General features: G+C 42.1%; 1 protein-coding gene across 1 annotated transcript; it reads right to left on the reverse strand.

Annotated features, from left to right (window-relative positions):
- Nucleotides 1–245: 245 nt before the first annotated feature.
- Nucleotides 246–11,486, reverse strand: LOC123760619 (transmembrane protein 64; the record flags this gene model as incomplete). The annotated part of the gene is given in 4 exon segments (XM_069328423.1): nt 246–386; nt 4,491–4,656; nt 8,761–9,406; nt 10,840–11,486. Coding segments are annotated over 3 exon segments (477 nt in total), but the record flags the coding sequence as incomplete, so codon positions are not given.
- Nucleotides 11,487–14,002: the final 2,516 nt, after the last annotated feature.

Consider the following 14,002-nt stretch of genomic DNA (forward strand, 5'->3'; position numbering starts at 1 on the left):
TCTCTGAGACAGTCACCGTCTTGCCTGAGACAGCCATAGACAGATTTACCTCTCTGAGACAGTCACCGTCTTGCCTGAGACAGCCATAGACAGACTTACCTCTCTGAGACAGAGCCGTATGAGGAGGTGGGCGAGACAGACTTACCTCTCTGAGACAGTCACCGTCTTGCCTGAGACAGCCATAGACAGACTTACCTCTCCGAGACAGTCACCGTCTTGCCTGAGACAGCCATAGACAGACTTACCTCTCTGAGACAGAGCCGTATGAGGAGGTGGGCGAGACAGACGCCGGCGGTGGCCGTGGAAACGGTGACAGCCAGACCTCGCCACGTACCGAACATGTACCCCGCCGACACGTTCACCACTATGTATCCCCACATGAACGGCTGCAAAGAGGGAACGTAGAGGATGAGGAGGAGGGCGGGTGACAGGTGAACGGTTGTGTGGGGAGGAGAGAGAGAGGAGGGGGGATGGATTGGGAGGGAGGAGGGGCGGGCAAGGCACCTGGGCATCGCTGGGTACAACCCTAGTATACTAGTATACCCTAGTATACTACAATGTCGGTTTGTCTTGTCTGTAAGTCCAACGTTGGAGGCCAGGCTTTCAGGATCAGCCTCGCCCAAATTTGCAGGGGGATTGGTCTGGGGTGCGGGCCAATCATAGGCTAGATGGAGTAAAGCCAAAATTAAGTGCTTTTAAGAAATATTAGCTTTAAAAAATATTAAGAAATATTTTCTTCAATATTTTAAGGAATATTAATATTATTTTCAGGTAATTTTCATGGCGTCAAGAAAAATGAAGAAAGCAAATGGAAAAAAATAATGCATCTTAAAGACTCATACAAAGAAGTTTCAGTACTTCTTGATGGATGCAACGAGGGACGAGACACCAAGAGAATGGGAACGAAAGAGTCAAAGGGGGAAAATGGAGATAAATATATAGATAGATAAAGCTAGAGAGATAGAGGCAGAGAGAGATAGAAGGGGATACATAGAAACAGACACCGGGTACCCCGCCTTAGTAATCAAAGAGAAAGAATATCTGCCTGTTTCAAAAAAAATTCTTATAGTAATATAATCCAATATTTACTAATCTCGGGAAAATTTTCATAACTTTCTTTTTATGTTATTCATACTTCGGCCATAGTAGCATAAAATAATAATAATAATAATAATAATAATAATAATAATAATAATAATAATAATAATAATAATAATAATAATAATAATAATAATTTATTTAGAAACAGTACATACATAGTTGCAGCGTTACAGTACAAATATTTTGTTAGATTTAAAGATAGTACATACAATAGTAGAGTAGTACATACAATAGTAGTACAATAGAGGTAGTACATACAATACCTAAAGCCACTAGTACGCATAGCGTTTCGGGCAAGATCCTCGATCCAAAAGATCAAAAATAGGGCAAGATCCAAAATAGTTGATCCTCTCACACCTTCAGAGGTTTCCTCAAGCCCCGTCCCCCTTTCTCAAAGCAAACACGTAACTATTATATTTTTATGAATATTTCACAACCATTAGGCTCCTCCCGCCAGCAGACCACCCACATGCCAATGGTAGACATTTATATTATTTATGTAAGAGACAGAAAGATAGTCAGCAAAAAGAGACAGAGATAGACAGACAGACAGACTGGGTCGACCAGTGCCAAGAGAGACATACAGAAAGACAAATAGAAAAAAGAGACAGACAGGAACACAGAGAGACGTCTCCAGCAACGTCTTCCGCGACGTCTCCGGCGAGGTCACCAGCGACGTCTCCCGCGACGTCTCCAGCAACGTCTCCGGCGAGGTCATGATGCTGCTGTAGTACTCGTTAAGACGCGCCGAGTGAGCAAGAACCGGGTATACTTGTTCCCATTACGGAACAGTGTAGCTGTGAGGCTCCTTGGAGGCGCTGTCAGAGAACAGGTGGCACTCCTTGATGGTCACGGGCGAGTGCCAGTGCCAGGATCAGCCTCATGTGGTCACGGGCGAGTGCCAGTGCCAGGATCAGCCTCGTTACATTGTGGCAGAACCAGAGCCCCATCCTCGTCACACAAAACATATAAAACACTTTGTATAGAGTAACTGCCATCTTCTATACTTCCCTAATAAGCAATTAGGGGTAAAAAAAAATTAAACAGGGACAAGACATAATCAAAAAATTGTAACTTAGTGTTATGATTGGTATAAATCAATTATGATTTATGAAAAGTTCTGTATCTCACTCAGATTATTCAATAAAAAACGGGGGTGAATCCAGGGTGAATCCAGCAACCTGAGAGGTAGAATTCAGTAGTGTGTGTTGTGTCAGTGAGAGGGAGTTGGTAATATTGAAGAGGATGTGTCTGTTGGTCCCATTGAACACCTCCCAACCAAAAGTTCGGTCAGGTCTTTCATGCATTTAGTTCGCCGTATTGTTCCACTGGGAGGTTTTTTTTATATGCTAGGACAAACGCAGCATATGCATTGGGAGCGGGGTGGGGGGGGGGGGGGGGGAGGGGGATAGGCCAAGCTTTACGAGCCTTGTCTACGAGCCGCCACCTCTCTCTCTCTCTCTCTCTCTCTCTCTCTCTCTCTCTCTTTCTCTCTTTCTCTCTCTCTCCGTAGCACAGTTGGCGTCGTTTTTCGAAAATCGAGGATCCCTGATTCGATTCCCTAGCAGGACAGAAAGGGTTGGCCACACTTCCTTTCGCCTAATCCATTCTGTTCGCCCAGCAGTAAATAAGGTCGAGTCGGGAGTTAGGGAACTGTTGTGGGTTGCATCTTGGGGGAGAGGGTCAGTAGCTCGATCTAGGAGGGACCTCGATCTCACACCTGAAATACATATACACACACAGGCTTCCTGAAGTACATATGTACACAGGCTTCCTGTACCCACTAGAGGGAATTTTTATTAAGCTACCTCTCCCATATATATAATATATATATATCGTATGTTATGTATGAAAACGATACCATAATAGGTTTTATGGGGTGCAGTAAACACATGATAGCATGGTGGCACCTAAACCTCCCGATGTGTAGGCCACTAAACGCTTGGGTTATAGCCACGGGATTCAATAAATCTATAACATTATGAGTCCAGAATGCGTCAGGAGCTCAGACAGCTGTTGTGTTGAATTCCCAAATCAGCTGACGTTCGTGAGTGCTGGATATGCGGTCTGTGGCGGTGGTGGTATGTGCAGTTTTTATTATTATTATTTTCTAGCACAGATGTGAATGGCGGGATCCAAGAGCTAATAGCTCGATTCTGCAGACACAAATACAGTGCTAACCAGATTGTAAATAAAAGACAGATACATTGTCTTCTGTCCTCCATGGATTGGTTCAGCGATTGGTTGACCAATCAACCGCAGAAGGTGATTGTAGTGCTTTTAAAATGCTAATCTAACCTACAAACATAAGTACATAAATACACACACTTACGTTTGTCCTACATATCCAGTGTTCGAGGTATCTTTTATAGTGTCATTAGTGTGCGTTTACAAACGTGAAATGGAATTCTGAAAAAAAAAAAATATATATATATATATATATATATATATATATATATATATATATATATATATATATATATATATATAATTATATATATATATATAGATATATATATAATATAAATATATATATAATATAAATATATATATAATATATATATATATATAATATATATATATATATATATATATATATATATATATATATATATATATATATATATATATATATATATATATATATACGGTGTCCAGCATTGTGTCCACTAACATTCAGACATTCTCTCTCTCTCTCTCTCTTATATAGACTGGCTTCACAAGACTGAGTACATTTTCTGGAAATGCTTTTCTAGTGTTCGGCAGCTTCTCATGTGCTGCTGATGATGCTGTTTACGTGAGCATAGCGTGAGAGGCCCCCAATTATTGCAACTTTCATTTTGTTTTTTATTTTACTATTTTTGCAGTGGTCTTTTCGTTATAAGATTATAGGTTTTAGTCCTTGTCCTTTAGTCCTTTAGTTTTGCAGAATGCAAAAACATAATGCCAAACATTTTGGTAGAATGCACTAAGCTTGAGAACGTTGTGATGAGATGCTGTGTTAAAGGATCGTAGATTCTTTAGATGAGATCACAGTAACCTCAGACTCACGCTCGTAGTACACTGTGAAAATGTAGTGAGGTATGTAGTACAGTGAGCTGCAGATCCCAACCACACACACACACACACTTTCACAACCACAACCATGCCCAACAACCACAACCATACTTACAATCACATACCCTCGACCACAACCACACCCGTGTTCGTAAACACAACCACAATATATTTGTCCAGAGCCACACCAAGCCAAAAACAACCGCACTCAACCATACCATAGCTCCACACCCACAACCGTACCCACACCACCAGTCAGACCCTCCCCCCACCCCCCACCCCCTCACGCCCACAGACAGATCCTCGCCCCCACGCCCACCGACAGATCTTACCAGGGACACGAGGCTGAAGAGTGCAAGGAAGACTAGCACCACCACCCACGCCTCCTGCACCGCCACCCACAGCAGCACACGCCTCACGTAGTCACGAGAGAGGAAAGCCCCCACGCCCACCACAGCCACGCCCACGGCCGTCACCAACACGTTCGTCAGGTGAGTCCTGCAGGAGAGAAGAGAGAGGTCAGGTGCGTCCTTAAGGAGAGAGAGCCTATTTCTTATATGATTGTTACTTAAAGTTTATTCCTAATGATTCATATAATAAGCTTTTAAAATAAATGGGTTTCTAGAAGTAGGCTTCAGATGAGCTAAGGTCAGATAACAGCTCTTGCTTGTAGTCCTTCAGTCGACTGCCCTCATGAACCTAGTCTTAGTTAACAAAAAGTAGAGAGCATGGGAAGGGGGGGGGGGGAAGAGAAGAGAAAGAGAGAGATAGACAGAGAGAGATCCCAGGATTGTGAGATATATGATAAACACACACACAACATGTGCTTGATATATATATATATATATATATATATATATATATATATATATATATATATATATATATATATATATATAATATAAGACATGTAACGAGGGAAAGCACCTTAATAGAAACCAAACAAAATATATTGGTTCAGTGTATTAACTAACAGAGTCGAATTAAACAATCAAATACATACATAAATACAGCGAACGAATAAGGAGCAAACAGAAAGTTTTATCTCTCTACCTGTTTCAATAATAAAAGCAAAACAGAAAATACCTTAGCAGATAATATAAAAAAATAAAGGAATTTATAAATAGACACAACCTCCAAACAGCAATGTGCAACAATTTGCACCGACACCCTCGCTTACAATTCTGACCTCCTGGTAACACCACCTCTCACGGCCCTCCACATAATGTTAAATTAACAATTTATTACCCCCATCCCACCCCTCCCCTACCACACACACACACACACACATACACATACCGCCCTTCTCAACTACACAATATCAGTCCCCACAACTCTGTATTCTTTAGTAAAGTTAACTGTTTTATTTCTTTAGTGGTAGTAGCCTCTGCCTCCAGCGCCAGCCCGCGCCCAGGGAGCCTTAACAGTCCCGTGTGACGTCGTCACCTTATGATTTAAGACCAAATGCGTCACATAAGTCACCGGGAAGCCAGGAATCTGGGTCAGTCCCACACTTTTGATTTTTTATAACATATTTTACTTGGAACGATGATAATGATCAATTAAGAAGATTACTACAATGCCGAAATGCTTAAATTAAGGTGAAGAAAAATACTCAGTACTTATGTAAGTGTATTATTAAACCGAATTTTCCAATGAAATTGCATCGTTTATCAAGGTGGTGTATTGATACAAGGATTCTAAATGGTCGGGTTCATATGTCAGGGAGAGTAGCCTCATGGGGCGTCCATCATTAGACGACGTCATGATTCTGCGCCTCCAGGGACTCCCTGATGGATGTCGGAACTCCTGAAGAACTATCAAATGCCCTCAGGATTGTAGAAAGCGTGGGCCCTGGGTCCCGCTGAAACAATATCTCCCACTCTCAACACCACAAGGTCTGTGCTTATATAAATTAATCAAATTAGTAAATTTAGCTTCATTGAGAATAATTCGGTGGTTTTTCCGGTGAAACTAATTTGATTAATTTATATGAGCACAGACCTTGAGAGTAGTTATACAGAGCAACCCTGACAACACTGGGGGTTGTCATTACAATATTACAACTCGATTAACTCTACCCTGCATGAGGCTACGATATTTCCCACACTAGCCTGTGCAACACACACTCCAAACCCCCATTCCAGTCCTCGTTTCCAACTCTGTTCATGCTTTATGTATGTATTTATTTATTGTACAGCTGCTGAGAGCCGTGTGAGGCCTGCAGTATCTTTTGATCCCTGTTAGTAATCTCAAGTGGATTTGTAAGACCACAACATATCTAACACCGTTAACACCTATTGGTGTGAATTCCCATTGCTTCCCACTGGTTATTGAAGTGCCCAGACCTGTTCCACTGTCATCCTGTACTGCTGTTCACTTGTTATATATCTCCCATTGGCTCAGTTTCAAGAAACTGTGAGTGAGGAACTAGGACTTGATTTTTCTTATCGTTTCTCTCAGCGTAGACTACAAAGAAATTACTAATTGCCTCTAATTAAAATTATATTTAACATCTAAATTTGATGATAGGTATTAATAGCTTGTAAATCTTCTTCGTTAAATACTATTTACATAACCAGACCATGTTAAATAATCACTATATAAATGTAATAACAGTTACCAAGGTAACAAAAATCCTCCTCAGAGAACTGAAAAATATTAAAATAAAAAAAAATCTATAAACCTAACAAAATTATCAGCTACATTTTTTTCCGAGAAGCACAGTTCAATGGGTCCTTTAGTCAATTGAAGGTCTCGTTCTACATAAATTATATTCATATCATAGATTTTCTTTCGATTCCATAATTTGCACAACAATTTTAATACAAAAAATTAAATAAATAGTCTGTTTATTGCACACAATTTCCGTAGTTTTAACGACTGTTAACTCACACACTGCCATATTCTTACTGTTATTCAGCAACTACTTCTATTGAAGGATTCGCTCGTTGGCCGCCAGGGGGTCAAGCCATGCTCGCTTGACCTGCCAGTTGCTACTTAGAATTGCGAGAAGGCGGGTGCGGTTTGGCGTGTCGGCGCCATGGGGGCCCCCCCTCCCCCCTGTTTTGCGTGCCCAGTCAATAGGCCTCGAGTTTTCTGCTCGGGCGGGTTATCCCGAGGTGGGTTTGCTGCTGTGTGACATGCTGCGGGTCCCTGTGGGGGGGATGTTTATGGTGTTGAACTGGTGTCTGCCCGTAGAGTGGTTGTTAAACTAACGACGGAGGAGGTGTATAGGGCGTTTTTACGTCGGTAGGAGGGGCGGACCTTGCCCCTGCCCGAAGGTGCGGGCACTGTAACTGTCTCCGATCGCAGTGGTGCCATCACGTATGTAAGCGTGCATGGGGCGCCCCTGGAATTTCCGGAGGGACTGCTGAGGCGTTATTTCGGCCAGTTTGGGGCGGTCGTCAGTGTGCGGTTGCACCTGCTCTCCTCGGGTCCGCTAAAGGGTGTGCGGTCCAATATTCGCACCCTAGGAATGAGGCTGCGGGCGGACATTCAATCTCAAGTGAGGCTTGAGGAACACAGCCGCACTTTGCATACGAGCGAAAAGTGACGGTTTTTTTTAAGAGGACGGGTTACACGGTGGCAGTGTTCCTCTACCACCAAGCACAAGTCTGAGCCCCGTAAGGCAGAGAGTGTAAATGTCAACACGTGTTAGGATGAACGTTAAACCTATTTCTTTTGTGTGTGGCGCTGGAGGCAAGGTTGTCCAGCCTTCCTGCAGAGTCTTGTTTTTTTTCACCTTGGGCTTCCCTGACGGGTCCCTCCCCCTCTCTACCTCTTACATGGCACCACCCCATGCCTTCCCTTCCATACTATGGCACCACCCATGCCTTCCCTTCCATACTATGGCATCACCCATGCTCCCTTCCCCTACCATGGCACCACACATGCCTTCCCCCCCCCCTCCCCTATCACACTAAAACCCCTTTCCGCCTACCTATTTATAGATCCCCTACTATGTCTATATATAAAATTATGTCTCTCTCTCTCTCTCTCTCTCTCTCTCTCTCTCTCTCTCTCTCTCTCTCTCTCTCTCTCTCTCTCTCTCTCTCTCTCTCTCTCTCTCTCTCTCACCCAGGTTTCCAGGAGTACTGTCCTGGGATTATCACTACCAGAATCTGGGCCCACTGAAGCCTCATTTGTTTCTGGAGTTTATGCAACTTGACCGCTAACACTGTATTGATACATCATGACGGTAAAGTTTCAACTGGAGCAACGTATTATTCGTTGCCTGTGATGAGGTGCTCCGTGATGATTATATGCCTTAATACTTGTAACACCGTACGAGTCACGTCAGTAACACATCACAGTTTACCGTGAACCTTGCGCACTTATTAACATCTTTATTGACGAAATTAATTACAATTTTGCCTAATCTGAGGATTTCAATTAAGCCTTATTAAAGTGGGGATAATGCTGGTATTCACTGTCACGCAGGACAGAGGGTCTTACACAAGACTGCCGCTGACAGCCGCAGCAGCAGCAGCAGCAGCTGCTGACCGAGGCCACTAACCAGTCGATTAAGGCAGTGTCTGGGATGCTCCCGGACGCAGGTTCGAATCCTCATTACGGCCCTTGTGGATTTGTTCAACTAACCTTGTACTCTTGGAGGTGGTGAAGTTGGTCAGCGCCTCCAGTCGTGGACTGTTGCCTAGGAAGACTCCTCCTCCGCCTCCTGTTCCTCCTCCTCCTCCTCCTCCACCTCCACAGGTGTCAGTAGGAGTTACTGAGGAATTCTTAAGGCACCAGTTTGGCAAAAGACGCATCTTGTTTTTCTCTTGAGGTCTTGTGGTCCGCTCACTAACCTCGGCCTCTCTTCGGTCGACTGATAATTACCTCTTAAGTTTCGTCTATATTTCCAATGTTCGAATGTAGTTAGTTGTGGAGAGTCAATATATATATTGTAATTCCTTTTTCATAATCAGCTTATTCGGACAATTATTCAAATTTGGACTGAGTTATCTAGGAACGTGCGGTGTTTAATTTGGGCTTAAATTACCTATCTTTATCCGTAAGCAAACGATATAGATATTTCTGGAGCCTCTGGGAGCATGGTAGGCTCCCTTAACAACACTATATAACTTTCATGCCCTGTAAGCTCGGTGGTGATGATAAGAGCGTGTTTCTCTATATGAACTGAACTGATTTTCGTCGTACAGCTTCTTATACATATATGTTAACGTCTGCATTAACTCTTATCACATATTATTCACTTTTTAGGTTCACTTGGGTAAAAAAAACACTAAAAAAAAATATGCATCGGTTAATATGGCGGTTCACAGAAATTCCACAGTTGCCTATAGAGCAGTGGAACAGTTAGCATTGCTTTCTCTCAGACTGGGTGCTTGATAATCGAAAATTATGGGAGATTTTTTCTCAAGATGAGTATCAAAGTGTACACACATACAAAACACACAAACACCTGAACACACACAGTGACTCCATACACAGTTTCAAATGTAGATACGATAGAGCCCAGTAGGCTCAGGAATCTGTACACCAGTTGATAAGCGGGACCAAAGAGCCGGAGCTCAACCCCCGCAAGCACAAATAGGTGAGTACAGCCACATACTGGAGGAAGGACGTCGCCATCTAGACGACTGAACAAGACACAAGTCTTAGCAGAGGTGATAAAAGATTAGACTACAATGCTAAACAATTGCCAGTCAACGTGGGGAAGGTTTTAACTGGAGGAGAAGGATGACACAGGCAGAAGAGCCAGATAGAATCTCTCCGTGACCAGTTAACGGGCGCTGTATAGGCCAATGACAATCTTGTAATTGAGAAATTGTGGCCAGAATGTTGGAATATAGGAAATTCATTGTGCCTCCCATGATAGCTCAGTGGAAGAGTTTCCACCTCACACCGTGGGATCGACGGTTCGAGTCTTCTAGTGCCTAAGTAAATAATAAACACACACACACACACACACACACATTATATATATATAAAATATGACTTGAACCGGCGTCCTGGTGATTCCCAGACACCTGCCTTAACCCAGCTGTGTCTGGGTACAAGTGACAGGATGAACAACCCAGCGGGTTTTCTTCCTATTAGGGAGTGTTGTACATGCTGCTATGGCGGAGTCCACTCACATCATGAGTGACGCTGCTCAATAAAAAATAAATAAACAACGTTCCTATACAACTGGTGGGAGAATGAAACTGGTGTGGGAATAAGGTTTTCATACATCTAGGTGGAACGTTTGCATATACAACCGAGGGAGGAACAACGTTCTCATACATCTCATGGGCTGAAACGTTTCCATACATGCAGCTGCAGTGGGCAGACTAACGTTTCCACATAGGTATCGAGAAACAACGCTTGTATACAATTGGCGAGGAACAAAGTTATCATACAGCTTGTAAGGGGAACGTTGTTCTACAACTGGTGGTCGGGGGGGGGGGGGGGGGGGAACGTTTAGGATACACACGAACGTTCCTGATCGCGCGTGTTGCGTTCAGAGGCTATAATATAGCTTTTCCTGCTTCTCATTCTTTTATATTTCATAAAATACAAAAAAAGCTTTTCTTCACGCTTCCATCATTTATAACTTTCTCCTCAGAAATGCTTATGATTCTAGTTAGGTGAACTCGACTATAATTTCGCCATTTATTTACCCCCAGAATTTCCGTCCAAGTTTCGCTATAATAAACAATCAACATTCCATACGCTACGTAAGAATTAATTTTTTTTTCAATCGAAGAAACAATCACTGGGCAACTACAATCGTCCGAAAGGAAGGATTTAGGATATGGCGGGAGCGGGCGGCAGCCACGTCAGCATCGCTCCGGGGCCGCACCAGCACCACCTCCCTCCACCTCAGCCAAACACCGACTGATCTCTGCCATTCCACCTCTCGTGCCCCCCGATACAGATGCCAAGCACCAAAATTTACCTCATCTACCAAACCAGTAATCATCGTGTACCAAACAATTACTCAATCATTGGCTACTTGTTTATCTTCATAATTTCTCATAATTAACACGAATTTTCTGGATGCACAAACCCTGCCTTGAGGATATTGTAGACAATAATCAATCGACCGCAGATTTTGTCTATTACGGGAAATTACAGCAGAAAAAGCCATTAAAAGCCTCGCTTGCGAGAAATATGATCTAACAGTTCGCGTATTGTAGGTGCTGGATTCATGATAGCTTTCCTTATGAAAGAGTTTGTATAGGCACTCGTAAAACAAATATTTTAAATACCAGGTGTGTTTTGATATTAGTGACTGAGGGAGATATTGTCGGTATTCTTAAACCATGTCTGATATTGCAATAGTGAATAATAACAATAAATGCTATATATTTATTCTATGAGAGAATGTCTGCTTGTATCTTTGTTCAAAGTTGGAGGGGGCACATGCATTTGCATTGCCTAAATTGGCAGGGGGAATGGTCTAGGGTACGGGATGGACATAGGCTGGTGCAACCCGTTCTCGCACTTGCTTATAGTCAATATTGGCTTATTTAATAAGTGCATATGTAACATACTAATTGTGAATATTTTAGTTTACCTTGAAAAGCTTCATAGAAAACACCGACCTCACCTAACCTTCTTAGTATGTTAAGATAAGCATCTTATTGCTTCTTAATTACAATTATTACTTAACCTATACCGTTGATAGGTTAAGTAATAATTGTAAATAAGAAGCAATAAGATGCTTATCTTAACATACTAAGAAGGTTAGGTGAGGTCGGTGTTTTCTATGAAGCTTTTCAAGGTAAACTAAAATATTCAATCAATTAGTATGTCACATATGAACTTATTAAATAAGCCAATATTGACAGAAGGCAAGTGCGAGAACGGGTTGCAAGCCTATTACAACCCTTTAAGAACAAGGTCGCATTTATAGCGACCTCCTGGGAATTTTATGAAGTTTGAAATCAGGGACGTGCTTTCCATAGATTTGTATCAAGTTTTTAGGTGTGAGTGTGTGTGTGTGTGTGTGTGTGTGTGTGTGTGTGTGTGTGTGTGTGTGTGTGTGTGTGTGTGTGTGTGAGTGAGTGAGAGAGAGGGAAGGATGAAATTTACAGAAACCTGTAAATACAATTTATAATGTGATTACAGAATATATTTGGATCAATATTTTTGTTATTTTACAAGCCATTAGTTAATCTGAAGGGTGCAAGCTTCTATTAACTCTCAAGTTGTATAGAGAATTGCACATTCTCTGTACAGTTATCTGTAGCAATGTGAGGATTCAATATTTTTAATGAATACTGTTGTCTCCAGCCAAAAATTTGCAAGATTTTTTCATTTGTGTTAAGTGATAAAATGGTTTTGTTGCAAACCTGTTGCCCAACAGCGTTCCCTAATTTTACGTATTTAGGGTGGCAAAATCGTCGATATTCTCTGTTCATTTAAATGGAACTTCTCTCTGGTAGTTACATGTCGCAACTCTTTGTTTGGTAGTTTGTTCTTGACTTGCAGAGAAGCTATATAGGGGGGAAATGCCATTTCTAAACCTCGTAGAATGCACACAGACCAGCCCCATCTCTCGTCAGCTTGGACGGCATTGGGTTTAGTACAATAACTTTGCTTCACGACATATGTGCAGCCCTATCTTGAATCTTGTGTAACAGCTCAAGAGACGACTAGACAAGCATCCCAAATTAGTGGTGTGCACTCCATTTTTAGATCTGATTTGGGAGTTTACAGAGTGCTATCCATCCCCCTTGGCATCCATTAGTGATGAGCTGCCGTCTTTAAACAAGCCAGTTTCCTATCCCATTTATTTGGCTTCAATATTTTTCATCAATTTCTACTCCCAACATGGTAATTGATGGGTCGCATAATAGTGTGCTCTTGTCTAGTCTTACGACGGGAGGATATATTTGGTGCTTCACTGAGATAGACATCAATGGGGTTTTATCTCGAGCAACAACAACTTCCCTCCGTCGCCCCCAAGCTAAGACAGTTTAAAGGGCATCATTGATGTGATTCACGTCATCTTTCTTGTCTCCTGAGAGAGTCAGTGTACAAACACCTGTATAGGCACTAGCCTATATCAAGTTCAAGTTCAAGTATGTTTATTGAGACAAGAAAAAAATACATCTCAAAGGGATAGAGTAGCTTAGGCTATTTCTACCCCCCACTAGCCTATATTATTCGCGTTAGGATTTCATCGAAATAGATGTTACACGGCAGTGGTTTTATCACACTGCTCCTTGGCACATTTTCCCTGGGACACACTCGCCTCTATGGGCATTCTCTATGTATATTTTAACGACAACAAAGACGGTTCGCTTACTTAAGTAATTACTAAAGAGGTGCAGAAGCTTCCCATCATCTCCAAGTGTCTGGAGCTGACACACACATACGCCACACCCTACCAAATGTTGCAGCAATATCCAAGGTTATGACGTGTGAATATCCTTCCCTACACTCATGACTTGGTCCGTCTTGGTGTCAACTGCAGTAGCAGATGTGATGTGCTTCTCTTATCTCTAGCGCCATGTTGTTACAATACTTAGTAAGTAGTTCCGATCAAGGTGCTTTTATACCCCAACCACTTGGATTTGACGGTAAAACGACGGTCTCGCTTCATGCAGGTCGGCGTTCAATCCCCGACCGTCCAAGTGGTTGGGCACCATTAACCCCAAATCCTTATCCTGATCCATTCCTAGTTCTATACAGTCGTAATGGCTTGGCGCTTTCTCCCCATAGTTCCCTTCAATAATGATTGTTATTAGATATCATTATAACGACAATATGCAAGCGTATTAAGACTATAGTGTTAAACTGATATCTTGTTTGAATTTTTGTGAACAGGGATGTACATATGGTTGTTGTTATTATTAAGTATTGTTATTGATTACTTATATTACCG

The sequence above is a fragment of the Procambarus clarkii genome, chromosome 21, assembly GCF_040958095.1.
Source record: "Procambarus clarkii isolate CNS0578487 chromosome 21, FALCON_Pclarkii_2.0, whole genome shotgun sequence".
Lineage (NCBI taxonomy): Eukaryota > Metazoa > Arthropoda > Malacostraca > Decapoda > Cambaridae > Procambarus > Procambarus clarkii.